General features: G+C 57.2%; 1 protein-coding gene across 6 annotated transcripts in view; it reads left to right on the top strand.

Moving 5' to 3' along the window:
- The window catches only part of ACSF3 (acyl-CoA synthetase family member 3), a 44,581-nt gene extending 32,548 nt beyond the window's left edge, over positions 1-12,033 (top strand). The window contains exons 7-11 of one of the 6 annotated variants that reach the window (XR_005723377.1): positions 1,863-1,989; positions 8,430-8,494; positions 8,978-9,112; positions 9,445-9,556; positions 11,690-12,033. Coding sequence is in view for 3 of the 6 variants with exons in the window: in XM_040253683.1 (XP_040109617.1) it covers positions 1,863-1,989; positions 8,978-9,112; positions 9,445-9,556; positions 11,690-11,837 (522 nt within the window). In the remaining 3 variants the exon portion in view is untranslated. The other 5 variants (XR_005723376.1, XR_005723378.1, XM_040253683.1 and 2 more) reach the window with 5 other exon arrangements.
- Positions 12,034-17,601: the final 5,568 nt, after the last annotated feature.

The following is a 17,601-nucleotide window of genomic DNA, read 5'->3' as shown; positions in this document are numbered from 1 at the left end:
CCAGCAAAGCGCAGCTGCTGCTCCTTACCTTGGACAAAGGGTATCTCCTCACAGCCCCTCCTCCTGACCTTGGACGTGGAATAGGTCCTCTCAGCCCTCCCGCCTCTCCTTGGATGTGGGGTTGCTCCTCTCAGCCACCTCCCCTGACCTCGGGCGTGTGGTAGCTCCTCTCGGCCGCCATTAGTCACTTAGTTGTGTCCAACTCTTTGTGACCCCATGACTGTAGCCCACCAGGCTTCTCTGTCCGTGGGATTTCCCAGGCAAGAATACTAGAGTGGGTTGCCATTTCCTTCTCCAAGGGATCTTCCCAACCCAGGGACTGAACCCTGGTCTCCGACACTGCAGGCAGCTTCTTCGCCATCTGAGCCACCAGGGAGCCCATTCAGTAAGTTTTCCTTGTTTCTGTTGTTGTAGTTTTAGTTCTAAAATTTCCATTTGGTTCTGCCCTGTGTCTTTTATTTCTCTGCTGAAACTTTGTATTCCCACATATTTGCAGTGTTTGCCGTTACCTGTTGGAGCATGTTGATAATTTGTGCTTTAGCGTCTTTCTTAGGCGCACCCAGCACCTCTGCCATCTGGTGCTGTCCCATACTGATGCCCTTTTCTCATAAGAGTTGGCACTTTCTTGGCATTTCACGTGCTGAGTTAATTTTGTATTGTGTCCTAGACACTCTGAGTGTTGTGTCATGAGACTCTGGATCTTGTTCATGTCCAATGGAGAGGTCGGTATTTTTCTGTTACTGTTATTTAGTTGGTCTAAGTCTGCAACCTGCCATCTCTGAGGTCAGTTTCCATGTCAGTTTCATTTTCACGGCCTCTGCTTTACTGTGCATACTTGCCCTGCAAACATGGCACCCCGTGGTCAGGCCAATGTTAGCAGTGCAGCAGATGAAAGATGGCAGTGGGAAAAATGGTGAAATTCAAATAAAGTCTGTGGTGTAATTGAAAAAACAAACACCTCCTCTGAGCAGTCGGGATGGCAGAAGCCCTGCTGGCCTGGAACACGCAGCCCAGTCCCCCTGGGTGACATCACTCCTGTGTGGGAGCCAGGCGGGGGGGAGGGTCCCCTCGCTGTCCACCCGCTGTGTCAGTCCCAGGGGCATTCAGCTTTCCGTCCAGGCCTCAGACAACTCAGACGATTTTACAGCACATTTCCAAGGGTGTCTTTTCTTTAAAATAGGGGGATGTTCTCCCCTCCGAAAGGTTCATCCCAGGTGGGAGCTGATGAGCTGAGCGGGGTTTTCCAGGGGCACTTGGTCTCGTGGGTCATAGTTACATTGCTGTCAGCTGAGCCATGAGCACAGAGCCAGCGAGGCTCCACTGAACGTGGTTCCACCTTTGCTCTGTCCTTTTCTGGCATCACAGACCCCGACTCCATGTCTTAGAACACTCAGCCCCCTTCCACCCTCACCGTGCCCACAGCGGGGAGACTCTAGGGTCCCTGCTTATGACTGCCTGGCTCTCCCAGGCACCCAGCTTCTCCCCCCGTAACCCCCATGGGCCCCCTTCCCGCCCTGCACAGCTGCTAACCCCAAGCTCTTCCCAGCAGCCGTGGCAGATGTGGGCAGCTGCCCACTTCTCCCGTGTCTGAGGTCTGTCTAAGAAACACCATGAAGACTGTTTCACAGGATCGTGGCCCTCAGAAGTGGACAGACAGGCCAATCATGCTGGGCTGTAAGCTCTGGGACAGGGTGGGCACAGAGGCCTCTGGCAGCATTTCTGAGGGGGGCGTGAAAGCTAGTTGATGCTTCCCATCAAAGTGTCTAATCTCAGGAGAGCGTGTGGGCCTCGGGAGGAGCCGGGGTGGTAGAGACCAGCCTGAAGGGGTGAACTCTGACACCTGCCTTACTCTCTCACCACAGGTGACCCCAGGGTTCAAGGAGAAGGAGGGTGAACTCCTGGTCAGGGGGCCCTCCGTGTTCCGAGAATACTGGGACAAGCCGGAGGAAACGAAAGCCGCCTTCACCTCAGACGGCTGGTTCAAAACAGGTAGGCGAGTGGGTCCAGAGGGGACGAAGGGGAGCCAGTACCACTGCAGCAGGACACCCCCAGAATCCTCCCTGGAGAGGGGAAGAAGGCACTTTGCATCTCCTGTCTTTAAAGCTGCACCCCTGACACTGTACCCTAGTCCCCCGCAGCCTCTGGAAAGAAGATCCTGAGGCTATGAGCCTCAGGGGCCAGCTTCCCCCAGCCCTGCAGCCAGACTCTGGCCCTGTCCCTTGCCCAGCCGCCCTGCACGTGGTGATCTGTCTGTCCCTCAAGGGTCAGGATTCCCCTCCTGAGGGACTGCTGCTCTCCACATCAGAGACCCTCCCTGCCTTCCCATCCCCACTGCCCCTGCTTCGTAACCCCTTCCCCACCCCCACAGAAGGAGTTTGCTTGCTGTTTGGTTTGGTCCCCTGAAGTCTGCTCTCTGTCACCTGCCTGCACAGTGTATGTAGCCAGAGCCTGGGGCCCTGTGCAAGGGCAGGCAGGGGTCCCCCGACGTCCGTGCACCCAGAGACTGCTCTGAGGTGCCTCACCCCTGCCCCCATCCTCCATGCCCGTCTCCTTGGTCCCAGTGGTCCCGTTGAGTATGAGGCCGATTCAGCAGATACTGGGAGTGTTTGAGTTTGTAGCTGCATGGGATTCCTTGGTGTGTGTTCACACAGGACACTCCCAGCAGTTCCTGACAGCCAGGAGAGGGGCTCTGGGCATTTGTCCTTTACTTGTTGCCTGTCTGAATTTCTAAAATTTGCATGCTGAGCGTGCATTATGTCACAATTATCTTAATAATCTTAAAGCAATATTTTCCCAAAAGAAAGGCCTGTTCCTCTGTCATCGTGAGACAGCCTCCTAATTAGAAACACACCTCTTGGCAGCTCCTCTGTGGGCAGCAGAGCTGAGGAGAGAGTGATGCACAGCCGTGAGGGCACACGGGTGCGTCTAGGGGTGGGAGAGGCGGTGGGCATGCCCTTGGCCTGGTGACCCCCTGGGAACCACTCCTGGCTGAGGCACACACGTGAGTCTTCATGGGCTCAGGCAGCATGGGTTCTCAGGGTAGAATTCACTCTCCAGTCTGCCACCATCGTGGGCCTCAGGTCACCAGGTGACAGAGCAAGGCCATGTGCATACCCCACAGCAGTCCTGGGGTGCTGGGGGCCCGTCAGGTGGGGCTTGATGGGGAGGGGCAGATGAGAGTTCCCCGGAGCAGAGCAGAGGCCTGCTCCAGGGACCCTGGCTGGTGCCGGCAGAGGGCTCAGTGGTTGGGCCCCAGGGCCGGGGCAGCTGTTCATGTATTCCAGCTTCCCTTTGTAAACACTGAATTTGTACAGGCCGGCCTGGGGGCAACAAGATTACTGCTGCCCTTGAAATGCAGGGTTTAAGAAATACAACTTTAGGCTCATCCTGCTTTTGTGTGTCCCTCCTGGAGCCCTGTGAGCATCCTGACTTAGAAATCTGACTTCTTTGTGGCCATCTTCCTTTATTTTTAAACTCAGCTAAAGCTGCAGTCTTTTTCTTTAAAAGCACGGGAACCAAAGCCCTGTGGACTTTGCCAATAGCAGGGCTCGCGCACGCCGGGCCGGCAGCGTGCAGTGAGGGGCAGTCAGCATAACACGTCTCAGTCCCTGGTCGTGATGAATATTTCAGTTGAAAGGAATAGCATGCATTAATTATTGTAAAGAGATGTCTTTAGGAGAAAATGATTTTGAAATTCAGTTTAATTTCATTGTAATGTGCAGCAAACAGGAAGGGAGTCTGTGTGTTTAATTGGCTCTCGGGGGTGAGGCCTGGAAGCCGCGTGCCTTTGTCACAGGCCATTAGTGATACAGGCTGCATAATGTGCACGGCAATCAACTCACAGCTGCCGCTCCTGCGGGGCAAGCGAGCGGGATATTAAGTAGAAATCAGGATGAATTAAACTTAACCCTTTCCCCGACCAGCCCTCCTGCCACACACATTCTGGCCCAGGCTGCAGGGGGCTGCGTCCGGGACTTCTCAGAGGATGAGGGGAGAGAGGCCGCCCTCCCCAGCCTGCACAGAGCCCAGTTTCCATCGCCGGGAGCTCCCTGCCAGCCCCTGGGGTGCTGGCTGCTGCTCAGGCAGGAAACCAGAGCCCTCCCTCCTGGAGCGCCCCCGATGATGACCCTAAATGCGTTCCACCTTCCACACGTGCCTGCGCACGGGCTCAGTGCTGGCCCCCAGGTTGGGAAACGGTTATGCCAGAACTCCCTCCTCAGGGCTTTACACTGACCCTGCTGTCGAAAACGAGGATGTGGGACAGACAAATGTAAGGACACAGGATGAAGCTAAAGAGAGAGATGAGGACACAGCCTGGGACAGATGATGACCGAGACAGAGCCGAGGACACGGGACAGACGTGGGCACACAGCACACATATGGGAACACAGAACTGAGCCGAGCCAGCGCTGCAATCGTCCTGCCCTCTGGACGCAATAGAGCGACTGGCAGCTGAACAAGGAAACAGAAACGTCACCTCTGCCTTATTCTAGAGAAGATCTCCTGGAGCTTCTCTGGTGGCCCGGGAGTAAAGAATCTGCCTGCCAACAGAGACACAGGTCCATCCCGGACTCGGGAGGATTCCCCGTGCCATGGAGGAGCTGAGCCCATGCACCACAACCACTGAGCCCGTGTGCCCTAGAGCCCAGGCTCTGCGGGAAGAGGGGCCACCACAGTGAGAGGTCCGCTCGCTCGCCACAGCTGGAGAAAAGCCTGCCCTCCAGCGAAGACCCAGCACAGCCAAAGTTAAACATATGAAAAAAGAGACAAAGTCTCTACCCTTTAAAGATCTCCTCACAGTGTGCTGTTAGTGACATAGGAGACGGAACATCCCTGATGATAAATCCACACATTTGTAGAAGAAGCTCAGGTAACTGGGGAAGGGTGCGTAAGAAGCCCACCAGAATGTAACAGGGTACCTTGGCATTGAATTGATGATCCCTTTTTCTTCTCTTAACGAGCACACAATGATATTACCAGAGAAAAACCTTAAATGGTGTTTATCCAAAAAAGAAGAAGATTCACCAGCAGAAAACAGAAGGGAGCCATTCCGTGGCCCTGTGCACACTCGGCTGAGCGTGGGGTCTGCTGAGAGGTTGGGGAGCCCAGGACATGAGGGCTGACCCAGGCTGAGAGCATGGCCCCCTGCGCCCAGAGCCCAGGAGGAAAATAAGGCCATATGCAGGTGGAGGGGAAGTGCGGTCGGCTGTAAAAATGCAGAAACTGTTTCACTTCCCAATGGTGAAAGGCAAGTATGGAGACAGACTCCATCCACCAAACTGGCAGAGACTCTTCCGGAGCTGATGCTCTGTGCTGCGAGGTGGGTGCTTGGCTCCCACGGGTGGGGTGCGTGTCAGGAGGGCTCCTGGGAATCCATTCACAGACAGAGGTGTAGGCTCCAATGTTTATAGACCCCTTGTTTGCTGCTGGGTTCATGGACCCCTTGGGTGCATCCGACCCACAGAGGATCGCGAGCCTTCCACACCCACAGCCCGAGTGATCCCAGCCTCAGGGAGCCCTGCTGGCATGTGCCACACACGCGTGTCCACGTGCGTGCGTGGCTGTCACAGACGGGTTTGTGCACCATGCGCAGGACACTAGCTGCTGTCTCTGCATGATTCCCTCTAGTCCTTTGTTTCTCTTGGCAGAATTTCCTGGGTGAGCTCCACTGCCACACGTGAAGGTGAGACGCTCTCAATTGTCTGAGACAAAGGCCCCCCTGCCTGGCGCTCACCCTACGCCAGGCTCACCTGCCCTGTGCTCACCTGCCCAGTGCTCACCTGGTGCACACTGAGCTCTGACGCATTTTTTCCATAACCTGTGCATCCATTGTGACCAACAACAGTCAGGAATCAGGCAGCGTATTGAAAAGAGGGCGTTTCTTGTTAGGGTGTGACAGCGCGTGTAGCTGGAGGATGTTGACCCCTTCGCATCTGCTGACCGTGAACGACTAGCACATGCCTGCCCCCCGGCAGGGCCCTCCAGACCCCCAGGATGCGCGGTGCGGGCAGGCTGCTGACCCACTGGCCCCGCCACCCTGCGGGGCACAGCCTGTGCGGGGGACTGTGGTGCAGCCCGGCGGCCGTCCCTTTATGTGGGCTTTACTTTGTGTCTTGCGTGAAACCCTTTGTTCCCCAGTGGTCGCCGAGATCTGCTTCTCTGTGTTCTTCTGGCACACCCCGCTTTGCTTCACCTGGCACGGCTCCTGTGCGGACGGCGGGTCCCATCCGGTCTCGCTCCTGTTGGGCCTCTGTGCTGCCCTTTGGCCTCCGTGTCTGCCCAGGCCGGCCCAGGCCTCTGGGCAGAAGGTCCTTGTTTTCATCAAGGTCCCATACAGGCAGCTGGGAGACTCCAGCCATCTGTCAGATTTGGGGAGGAGCTCTCGTACCCCAGCTTTGTCCACGCTGGCGGCTGGAGGCCGCCCAGGGACTGTCAGATACTCATGGACACACTGTTTGGGGCTTCCTGAGTTGGGGTGCTCGTCTGTCCAGCCCCCACAAGAGAGCCCCCAGTGCTCCCCCTCCGCCACACCAGCATACAGCTCCCACCCACCTCCTCCTTCCTCCAGGGTCACGTCTGTCCCTACACCCCTGTGTCATCCTCCTCAGCTCGGACCATGTTCCCAGGAGCCTCTGAAGCGGGCAGCAGCAGGTGCGCTCCGGAGAGCTGTGTCCACTGGCATACTCGTCTGGCTGGGCCCAGCTGGGCCAGAGCTTCCGGGGGCGCTGCTGGCTGCAGCCGCGTTGCTCCTGGTGCATCATGACCTTTCCTCTTTCTTGAGTCCCTTTGCCCTGAGAGCCCTTTGGTCAACAAGCCCCCTGCCTCCGGGGCTCTGACTGTTTTCATCTCGCTAGCGCACTTGATGGCTGAGTTCTCCTCTCTGATGTCCAGCGGGGGTCGGGGGCTGAGAGCAGAGGCGGGTTGGGGCTGGGCTCCGTGCTGCCGTCCACCCCCTCTGTCCCCATAGCGAAGGCGGTGGCCGTGCACTGAGGGCCAGTGCCCCTGCGCCCTGCTCTCAGCCGCCCTCTGCGCCTCCCCCAGGGCACCTGCCAGCCTGGCCATAAATGGCCCGCAGAGTCTGTCTCCCTGCCTGCCAGCTGCCTGTCTTCTCCCCAGCATGCCCTCTCCCGTCCCCTCTGCATAGCTTTGGTGCCTTGAAAAAGCCAGTTGCTGTTGACTTTATTCCAAGAGGGAGCGATCTGAGCTGTGTGTTGAGGCCCTGCTCAAGGGAGGTGTCGTGTGTCCACTTTCCTTCTGTTCTCTTTGGCCTCCTGCTGGGCCACACACCCTCCGGGACCTTCTGCCTCCATCCTCATGTTCTGCATCCGTCTGTCTGTCTCAAATCTCTGTCTTCCTCCCTCTTATGAGGGTGTTGTGACCAATTTGAGGCCACTGGGTAATCGAGGACCTCCATGACGTGTATCCTTACTTCCTGCCTGACGGTGACCCCAGGGAGTAACAGGGCCTCCGTCACTCAGCACACAGACCCGGGACCTCCCCCAGTCTGGCATCCGTGTGTCCTTCCACCAGCCCTGCCATCTTGGGGCTGGCTCTGCTCAAATACCCTAGGCTCACTGCTCTTCATGTGGCTGGAGGAGGTCAGTAAGTGGACCACCTGGTGTGCAGGGTCGAGGGGGGTGGCAGGTAGCTGGTGAGGCCATGGTAGTGATGTCTGAGCGGAGTGGCGGACAGGTGAAGAAGCAGATACTGCAGGTGGGCAGTGGGTATGAGCACCCCCGGGCGAGGGGCATGGCTGGGGGTCTGCTGGAGGATGTGGGTGCGGCCGTTGGGAGCCCTCACCCTGGGTTTAGTTGATATCAGAGCAAGGAGGGTGCAGGTGTTGTGGCTAGGAGCCCTGAGGCCACCTTAGCCTTGGTGTGGGCATTGGGGGTGTCCCTGGCAGGACCAAGTGTGGGACGCGGAGCCCAGGGCAGGGCAGTGACCCCCACATCCCGGGTCTCTGGCAGGTAGAGGCCAGTGGGAGCCAGGTCTGGAAGCCGCAGGAGGAACCACCCTAGGCTGGGGTTGATACTCAGGGATGGAGAAGCTGTCCAGTGTGGAGGGGACACGGCCAGAGCCAGAGCCGCATAGCCAGGGCCCTGGTGGGCCTCGGGGGATGGGGCACCCTATGTCCTGTCCCTGCAACCTGCCTGTCACTCCTGTCACATGTGTCCTTCCCTGCCATCCACCAGCCATCATGCATCCAGGGACCGCGGTGGCTCCCAGGGCCTCCCCTTCATCCTGCTTCATGTTGGGCAGGAGGGCCCCCACCTCAGGAGCCCAGCTCCCGCCGCGGCCAGCCGGGCACAGCCATCCATCTTGTTTAATAGGCTGGAGCGCCCCGCGCGGCTGGGCTCCGGGAGAGCGAGCTGATGGATGGGCCTCCTGCGTTGGACGGCAGTGTATCATGAAATATTGATTTATTCCAGCTAATCACCCACGTGAAGTGTGTGAGAGCAGACGGTGGTGCGTCAGTGCAGCTCTCAGAGCACAGGCAGGCATTCCCATGTGCCCAGTCTCACACATGCATGCACACTTGTGTGAGCGCGTTCACACTCAGCCCTGCTCTCCCTGTGCCCATGATGCCCCAGCGGGCATGTGTCCCGCGCCCTTGCTGGGGTGGGAAGCACCCACACTGAGCGTGGCAGGGGGGTCCCTTCCTCCTGCCAGATCCCCCACGTGACACCACTTGTGGCCCACGCCCTGTCGGGAAGGGTCTACCCTGATGCCCACTCCAGGCCCCTCTGTGGCTGGAACCCAGGGAGGCCCTGTGGGTTGTATCTCCTGCCTCTGTGGTCCTGGGAAGCTGTGGGCTATTTCACGATGGTCCTTGTGGGACATGGCCGCAGAGGCGTCTGTGTGGGCATCATGCAAGGCCCCAGCTGTCCACGTGGCACTGGCCGGCTTGTTCCAGAGAGATGTAGACTCCCCGAGTCACAGGGCCACACCCAACCAGCTGACCCAGGCCTCTCCCCAGGTGACACAGCAGTGTTCAGGGACGGCAGCTACTGGATCCGTGGCCGCACCTCTGTGGATATCATCAAGAGCGGCGGGTACAAGGTCAGCGCCCTGGAGGTGGAGCGGCTCCTGTTGGCCCACCCCAGCATCACCGGTGAGTGGCCCTGTGGCCCTGCCCTTCAGCTGACACAGCTGCCCTCGGCTTCCCGGGCCGTCTTGGGACCGGTCCACATGTGGCTTCCCGTGTGTGTCGGGGCACACCTTCAGGTCCTCCGCTCCCCTCCCCACTCCCTGTCTCAGGTCCAGGCTGGCCAGTGCAGGCCGTGACCCCGTGGTCAGGAGTGGTGGTGTCCCCGGCTGTCCTGACACCCCAGGGTGCCCTGTGCCCCCCCGTTTCTGGCCACTCAGGCTTCTCTGGGTCCTTCCTGCAGCCTTCGGTGCTCGTCCTCTTGTGTCCTGAGATCCCTCCCTCTGCTTCCTCCACAGACGTGGCTGTGATTGGAGTTCCAGACATGACATGGGGCCAGCGGGTTACCGCAGTGGTGACCCTTCAAGAGGGCCACTCGCTATCCCACCGGGAGCTCAAGGAGTGGGCCAGGTGAGGGCTGAGCTATGTGATCCTTATGGGAGCTGCTCCCCGCCCTGCCATACACACAGACACTCGTGGTGTGAAGGACCCCAAGACAGCTGTGTAGTGATGGCTAGGGGGCACCGTGGTCCTTACAGGAGCTGCCCCCACATACATAGACATAAGGTGTGAAGGTAGTCCTTAAGGAGTCCCTCCCCCACAAAGACACGTGAGGCGTGAAGGACCCCAAGAAGGCTGAGTTGTGATGGCAGGAGCAGATGTAGAACCCTGACCCCTGACTCAGGTCTGAGCTTCCAAGGCAGGTTCTGAGGCAGGCAGGGGACTCGTATGCGCCTGTGTCCTCTCCTGGGTGTAAGAGGGACCTCGTCAGGGAAGGTCCATTCGCAGAGCCCGGCTCAGAGGACACTGGGCCAGGCTGAGCAGGCTGGGGCAGCGCTGAGCTCGGGGCATCGCAGGGGCCTGTGGGTGCTCGCTGCCGCCTGAGCTCAGAAAGAAGCTGTTAGTTCTGTCCCCCGGTTCTTTATCTTAGATGTAGGAGGCTCCTCCCTCTCCCCTGTCCACCCCCCCTCTGCTGCCTCCTCGACACCGAAGATACTTGTGGCTCCCCCAGCAGGGTCTTGGGAGCTGGCGGAGTCCATGTTTATCGGGCAGCACAGCTGGGCCATTAGATTCCCCTGGATTTGCAGAATCACAGCTGGAACATTATAGTTTCACAAAGGCGTGAGCGAGATTCTAGTTGGCTTTGCTGCTTTGGTTAAACAGTTGCTTTGTTAACAGGCAGAGCTCACCATCCTGTGTTGAGAGCGAGTCTCCCGGTATTAGAGCTGCCCCTTGTCGCCCCAGGCTCCCGGCATCCCTCCACGGGGTCTGCTGCCTGCCGAGAGCTTGGGGTCCTAAGAGATGCTCCCTGCAGGGTGGGCCTGGGGCAGCTGGGACCCACCCTGGGCTTTGTGTCCTCACACGAGGCAGCCATGGATAGTGACCCCTCAACTGCCCACCCCATGGAGGGAGGGCAAAGGTCCTCCTCTCAGAGGGCAGGGCCGGCTCCAGATTTGTCTACACCCCTGGTGGGGGAGTATGCAGGAGGGGCCTCACTCCAGTCCTTCTTGACACTGGCTCAGTGAAGCTGCTGTTTCTATGTCATGTCTGTTGCCATATATGGGTCTTTTTTAAAGGTTATTTTAGAATAATGTTTTCCCTTCCGCTGCTGTTTTTTCATTCATGAAGATTCTTGCCTCCATCCTGCCCCTTCCCCCAGACTGCTGTGCTCCTAGCGGAGTTGGGAGAAGCTGGCGGCCACCCCCTCCCAGCTCAGGCACTGTGACACTAGGAGTGCGCGTGGCTTGGGGCTGGGCAGCAGCGCCACATTCCCGGGTCTGGACATGGCCTGCCCATCACACTGTCCAGTCACAGAAGCCCATGTGGGGCTTACACCCTCTGGGTGTAAGGGGGTGGGGGGTTAGTTCAGGAATCCCGTGCCCAGATGGAGCTCTGCGGGATCAGGTGTTGAGCAGGGACGGTGCTCCCAAGGGGCTGAACAGTGGGGATTTCCCTGCAGGGAAGCTCTGGAACAAACCGCTCAGCTCTGCGGGGTTCCCACTCAGGCAGCACTTTGCCCTGACCAGTTCCTCCCAGACCACTTGCTGAGCTGATGCTCTCCAGAGGAGAATGGGTCTGTTCTCAGAAATGGCGAGCTCACAGGCTTTTAGACTGCTCCTCTCCATGCCTGCGACTTCTGTTCCCGTCTTGGTGTCTGTGGGTTGGGGTTCGGGCTGTGTGTCCTGCCTCGGTTGCCCCCCTGCCCCAGGCAGCACCTGTGCTTCTGCTGGTCTCTTACAAAGGGGCCTGTGTGTGGCCATGGCGCAGGGAGCTCTGCTCAGGATAGCCGTGGTGCCTGCAGCCTCAGCATGGGGTTCAGAGCTGACCGGGGCTGTTCACAGGAGGATGCCTCATCAACGGGGCCCCTCCCACTCTGTGGGCGTCAGCTCTGGTGTGGGCAGGGCAGTGCTGGCCGCTGTGCATGCATGGTCAGGACACCCAAGGGTGTGCGAGGTGCCAACCACCCCCCTCCAGTAACCTCCCACTGGAGAAAGGTGCCAACCATTCCCACGGCCCCTGCACTCAGGCCCCTTGTCTCTGCAGAGGCGTCCTGGCCCCGTACGCTGTGCCCTCAGAGCTGCTGCTGGTGGAGGAGATTCCACGGAACCAGATGGGGAAGGTCAACAAGCGAGACCTCGTCCGACAGCTTTACCCGCATGAGAAGGGCACCACCGAGGCCGGGAACCAATGAGCCAGCCTCCCACGCAGCCAGAATGGAACCGCCGATAACCCTGCAATGGCATTGTGGCTGCAGCCACACCCCAGAGTTCCATATGCTCCGCACCCCTGACCCCCAGGTCCCTGTATGTCCAGAGGTATCTCAGGGAAGCCGGTCTCCCTGGAAACTCAATAAAGGCCTCGAAGAGAAGCCAGTGCCTGTCCGGCAATCCTGCCTGGGTCTGTGTGGTCCCTGCCCTCGCATGGGGAGGGCGTGGTCCGCACGTGTGTGCGCACTGCGGAGCGGGGTGGACGGCGGCCCTGGGAGGGCGTTTCCCGCAAGAGTGGGTGGCTGTGGAGTGTCCAGCACCTGTGGCCCTGGCCGAGGCTCACTAGGCCTTCAGGCGACCAGAGGGCAGGGAGTGCCTGACTCTTGGCCCCAGAGTGGCCACCTAGACCAGGTCGGGCTGGGAGCTAGTATCTGGGGCTCTGGGGCCACTTATTCCCAGTCGTAGCTGCAGCCTGGATCCCACCATCCTCAGGGTCCAGAGTGCTCAGTAGCCAGAGGTTGACCACGAATGGCCCCACTACTGCACCCCTGACCCTTGACCCCTTCCTTCCCCTGTACTGTTCCTCTGCAACACCCCCAGCCCACTCCAGTCTTTGTCTGGATGTCTCTCTCCTTCCCAGATCCCCACTGGCCCCTGCTGCCTGGCCCCAGGACCCCCTGCCCTCCCCAGCCAAAGGCAGAGGTGCCCTGGGAGGCCCAAGGGCCATGGGGAGGCTGAGCGGGAACCAGGACAGAGCCGAGGCCCAGGTGGGGAGCATGTGGGCCAGGGCCCCTGCCCCACCCTGTGTGTGCGCGCGCGGCCCGAGATGGCCCGAGGCCAGCCCCGCGCACATCCACCTCAGCACCCTCCCGCGAGAGGCCTGGCCATGCACAGTCACTGCCTATGCAGCAGGCTGGCCTCCCCGGCTGGGCGCTGACCAGGGGCCAGTCCTCTTGGGTGGCACCGGACCTCTGGCTCCTGCCGTTCTCATGTCGCTGGCTCTTCACCTGGTCCCACTGGCTGACTCTGGCTGAGGGGGCTGCGGGGTAAGAGCTAGTTGTTCTTTAAGTGCTTAGTTCTTTAGTGCTTACTTCTCTTTTGTCCAGGAAAAGCATTGGCAGGTTGGACAAGGCATGGTGTCCACTCAGGAGAGTGTGAATCAGGAGTCAGTTTCGGCTGCCTAGTGATGTCACCCCTATAATTAGGTTCTTGTGAGGTTAGAGGGGGAGGGAGCTGCCTTCACCATGCCAAACCTGCTACAGACACCTGGAGATGGAGTCCCTACACACTGGCCAGGGGTCTCACTTAGGGCTCTGAGGGAGGGTGAGGCTGGCCCGAGACCCCCAGGGCCAGTGGTCTCCTCGATCGGGCTGGGCTGTCTTTGGTGATGGATTTGGGCTCTTCAGGGGTTACGGGTTTATTCAGAGATGTTACTTCCATTTAATGACCTGAATCTGCTATAAAGCCGTTTACTTCACCCAGGTTTCAGACCTACTGGCACGAAGTCCCTCTCCAGTCTTGCTGGTGCGTCTGGTTGGCTCTCCTTTTTGTTGGCTCACCCTCCTCCCAGTTTCTTCTGTTTCTTTAGCATCTCTTTTCCTGGTGGCTGACTGGACCTGCCCTCACTGTCTTCACCTGGCTGTTCTCCTAGCCCCTACCTGGGCGCCTCCCTCCCCACCCAGCTCCAAACTCTGGGTCACTTCTGCTTTGATTTTTTTTTTTCCTTAATTTTTTAAAATTGGCTTTGTTTTTGGCTGCACCGGGTCTTCGTTGCTGCGTGCAGGCTTTCTCTAGTTTCGGCGAGCCAGGGCAACTCTCTAGTTGTGGTGCATGGGCTTCTCGTGGTGGCAGCTTCTCTCATTGCAGTGCACGGGCTTGAGAGCACAGACTCAGGAGTTGGGGCTCCCGGGCTTAGCTGCTCCACAGCCCGTGGAATCCTCCTTTAACCAGGGATCGAGCCGATTTTTAATCACTGGACCACCAGGGAAGTCTCCTGCTTTGATTTACTCTCTTAAGCCATGAGTGATGAAAGCACATCCTGTGTCCACCGTTTCCCCAAAGGTCTCTACAGTGACCCCGAGAGTGTGGGCCACGGGGCTCCAGTGCTTTGGAGTTCCTGGTACCTCCTGTGCCCCCTTCACAGCAGCAACTTGTCCCTTCAGGAGGCTGCTCTTCTGACTTGTTTCAGCAGTAAGTGCTTAGCCCCTGGTCATACCCCATTATTACGTATCAGTTCAATTCAGTCGCTCAGTCATGTGACTGACTCTTTGTGACCCCATGGACTGCAGCACGCCAGGCTTCCCTGTCTATCACCTACTCCCGGAGCTTGCTCAAACTCATGTCCGTCAAGTCAGTGATGCCATCCAACCATCTCACCCTCTGTCGTCCCCTTTTCCTCCTGCCTTCAATCTTTCCCAGCATCAGGATCTTTTCCAATGAGTCAGTTTTTTGCATCAGGTGGCCAAAGTATTGGAGCTTCAGTTTCAGCATCAATCCTTTCAATGAATATTCAGGAGTGATTTCCTTTAGGATTGACTGGTTTGATCTCCACAGTCTAAGGGACTCACAAGAGTCTTCTCCAACACCACATTTCAAATTACCTGTGGAGTCTCTTTATCTCGTTTGAGTTTCCCTGTTAAGTCACAAACTGCCTGACCTCAGTACTGCTGTCTGGCTTCTGGGGTTGGTGTTTGTTCTGTCCCTGGGCTCCTTCGCACCCCGCCCCCTTGTGGCTGTACTGTCTTGTGAGCAGCACATCTACATCTGATGTTTTTACTCCAGTGTCTTCTTTAGTGAACAAGTGCAGTGCATTTATGGTTACTGTTGATGTCTTTGGATTTATCTCCACAATCCCTAGTTGTGTTCTCTGCCGCCACCTTAGGGATGTGGGGTTGCTGTTTTGCCTTCTCTTTCATTGTAGTAATAAACTTCTCTACTTTTTTCTCTTTGTTTGTTTGGAAATTATAAACTTCTGTTTTTTGAGTACCCTTAAGACGTTTAAATACTTGCTAATATTAAAAAGCAGAGACATTACTTTGCCAACAAAGGTCTGATAGTCAAAGCTATGGTTTTTCCAGTAGTCATGTATGGATGAGAAAGCTGAGCACCAAAGAACTGATGCTTTTGAACTGTGGTGTTGGAGAAGACTACTGAGAGTCCCTTGGACTGCAAGGAGATCCAACCAGTCCATCCTAAAGGAAATCAGTCCTGAATATTCATTGGAAGGACTGATGCTGAAACTGAAGCTCCAATACTTTGGCCATCTGATGCGAAGGACTGACTCATTTGAAAAGACCCTGATGCTGGGAAAGATTGAAGGCAGGAGGAGAAGGGGATGACAGGGGGTGAGATGGTTGGATGGCATCACCGACTCTATGGACATGAGTTTACAAGTTCGGAGAGTTGATGATGGACAGGGAAGCCTGGCATGCTGCAGTCCATGGGGTTGCAGAGTCAGACACGACTGAGCAAGTGAACTGATAAAGTCTGAGTTCTTCACAGTTATGCAGCACAGGGCTCCCCCATGGCCAGGATGATGTCTGCCAGTACCTGCCCCACTGCCATCTCAATAGGTTTCTATAACAGTTCAGTTTTGTTTTTGATACAGAAATTAATAGGCTTCAGGGCTTCCCTGGTTGTCCAGTGGTGAAGAGTCCATCTGCCAATGCAGGGGCATGGGTTTGATTCCTGGATCACTGGACTGAGAAGATCGCACAGGCCTAGAGGCAACTAAGCCTGTGTGCCACAACTACTGAGCTTGAGCTCTGGATCCTGAGAGCTGCAACTACTGAGGCTGCACACCTTGAGAAGCCACAGCAATGAGAAGTCTGCACAGCACAACTGGAGAGTAGCCACGCCCCCTGTGACTAGGGAAAAGCCAGTGCAGCAGCGAAGACCAGCACAGACAAAAGTAAATAAAAATTTAAAAAGAAACAGAATCAGACTTTATTTTTGGGAGCTCCAAAATCACTGTAGATGGTGACTGCAGCCATGAAATTAAAAGACGCTTATTCCTTGGAAGAAAAGTTATGACCAACCTAGATAGCATATTCAAAAGCAGAGACATTACTTTGCTGACTAAGGTCCTTCTAGTCAAGGCTATGGTTTTTCCTGTGGTCATGTATGGATGTGAGAGTTGGACTGTGAAGAAGGCTGAGTGCCGAAGAATTGATGCTTTTGAACTGTGGTGTTGGAGAAGACTCTTGAGAGTCCCTTGGACTGCAAGGAGATCCAACCAGTCCATTCTGAAGGAGATCAGTCCTGGGATTTGTTTGGAAGGAATGATGCTAAAGCTAAGCTCCAGTACTTTGGCCACTTCATGCGAAGAGTTGACTCATTGGAAAAGACCCTGATGCTGGGAGGGATTGAGGGCAGGAGGAGAAGGGGACGACAGAGGATGAGATGGCTGCATGGCATCATTGACTCGATGGACGTGGGTCTGAGTGAACTCCGGGAGATGGTGATGGACAGGGAGGCCTGGCGTGCTGCGATTCATGGTGTCGCAAAGAGTCGGACATGACTGAGCAACTGAACTGAACTGAACTGAATACTTTTCCGTAGTCAGTCATTAAATTTACTGAAATTTTATCCACTCTTGGCTCAATGGCATTTCATTTTAACCCGAAATTCTCTGCAGTTGTTTCAGTAACATGGCTGAGGGTGTATACAAGTCTCTACTTTTCCTCACTCTTGAATGACCGACGGGCTGTCTGCTCCTCTGGTGCCAAAAAGGTTTTCCTTGTCCTGGACACCAGTAAGTGTCTGCCTTACTCACGCCTAGGATGGACCCCTGAGGGCCTGGATGGGGGCAGGTCCAGAGGACTGGCAGGAGAGGAGCCACAGGGCACGACAGTCTGGGAAGTTCCGGTCCCCAGAACGTGTGGGGAAAGGGGTGGAGGTGGGGCTGGGATACCTGCCAGGTGCGCACAGGCTCCCAGCTTTCAGGAGCGAGCAGGACTTCAGGACCGAGCAGGACTTCAGGACCAAGGAGAGTGGCCAGAATGTATGACTCTTCTCCATTAGAGGCTAGAAGGCTGCTAGCTGGGCGCTGCTCTGTAGGGCCCGGGCCTGCAGCTCCAACCAGAGCAGGTCTGTCCCTGGACATCCTGCCAGGGTCCTGTGTCTGGTGGAGAAAGGCCGACAGGAAGGGCTCAGGTCCCCAAGCCCACCCAGCCCGCATCTTCCTCCTCAGGCGGGTCCCAGGAGAGGGACGCAGGGCCGCAGACCCGCCCCGGGGGGCCGTGCCTGCTGAGTGGGGAGTGGGCGGGCATGAGCTCCCGCCCTTGGGGAGTGGACCAGCAGTGAGCTCCCGCCCGCGGGGAGTGGGCGGGGAGTGGGCAGGGCGGTGCGCTTCCCTGCCTTCAGGGTGGGCAGGGCAGAGTCCTCTTACAGTGGCTGATTTAATCTGAATGGCAGTTAATGTGGTTTATGTGGCAGTTTGGGATCCTTTGCTTCCAACTTTGTCACTAGTCCTCTCTGTATTGATTGAGAGAAAGTGTCGCTGGTGCCCAGTTGGGCAGGCTGGGGATGGGGGAGAGAGTCTGCCTGGGCAGACGGGAACCCCACGTTCCTTCTGGAAGTCCCTCCCGGCGCACCGCATGTCCCCCTCCCATGCCAGCACCCCTCCATTCCTCCTGGCCCTCACCAGCTCTGATTGGGGAGGTGCCAAGGAGCAGCTGCACTGGTGGCATCTCTGGAGCGCCTGGGAAGAGCCGAGAGGCAGATGAAAGGACTGGTACCCTACAGCCC

This window comes from Oryx dammah, unplaced genomic scaffold, assembly GCF_014754425.2.
Source record: "Oryx dammah isolate SB20612 unplaced genomic scaffold, SCBI_Odam_1.1 HiC_scaffold_13, whole genome shotgun sequence".
Lineage (NCBI taxonomy): Eukaryota > Metazoa > Chordata > Mammalia > Artiodactyla > Bovidae > Oryx > Oryx dammah.
Note: the sequence above shows the minus strand (reverse complement) of the source record. Positions and strands in the feature narration are given on the sequence as shown.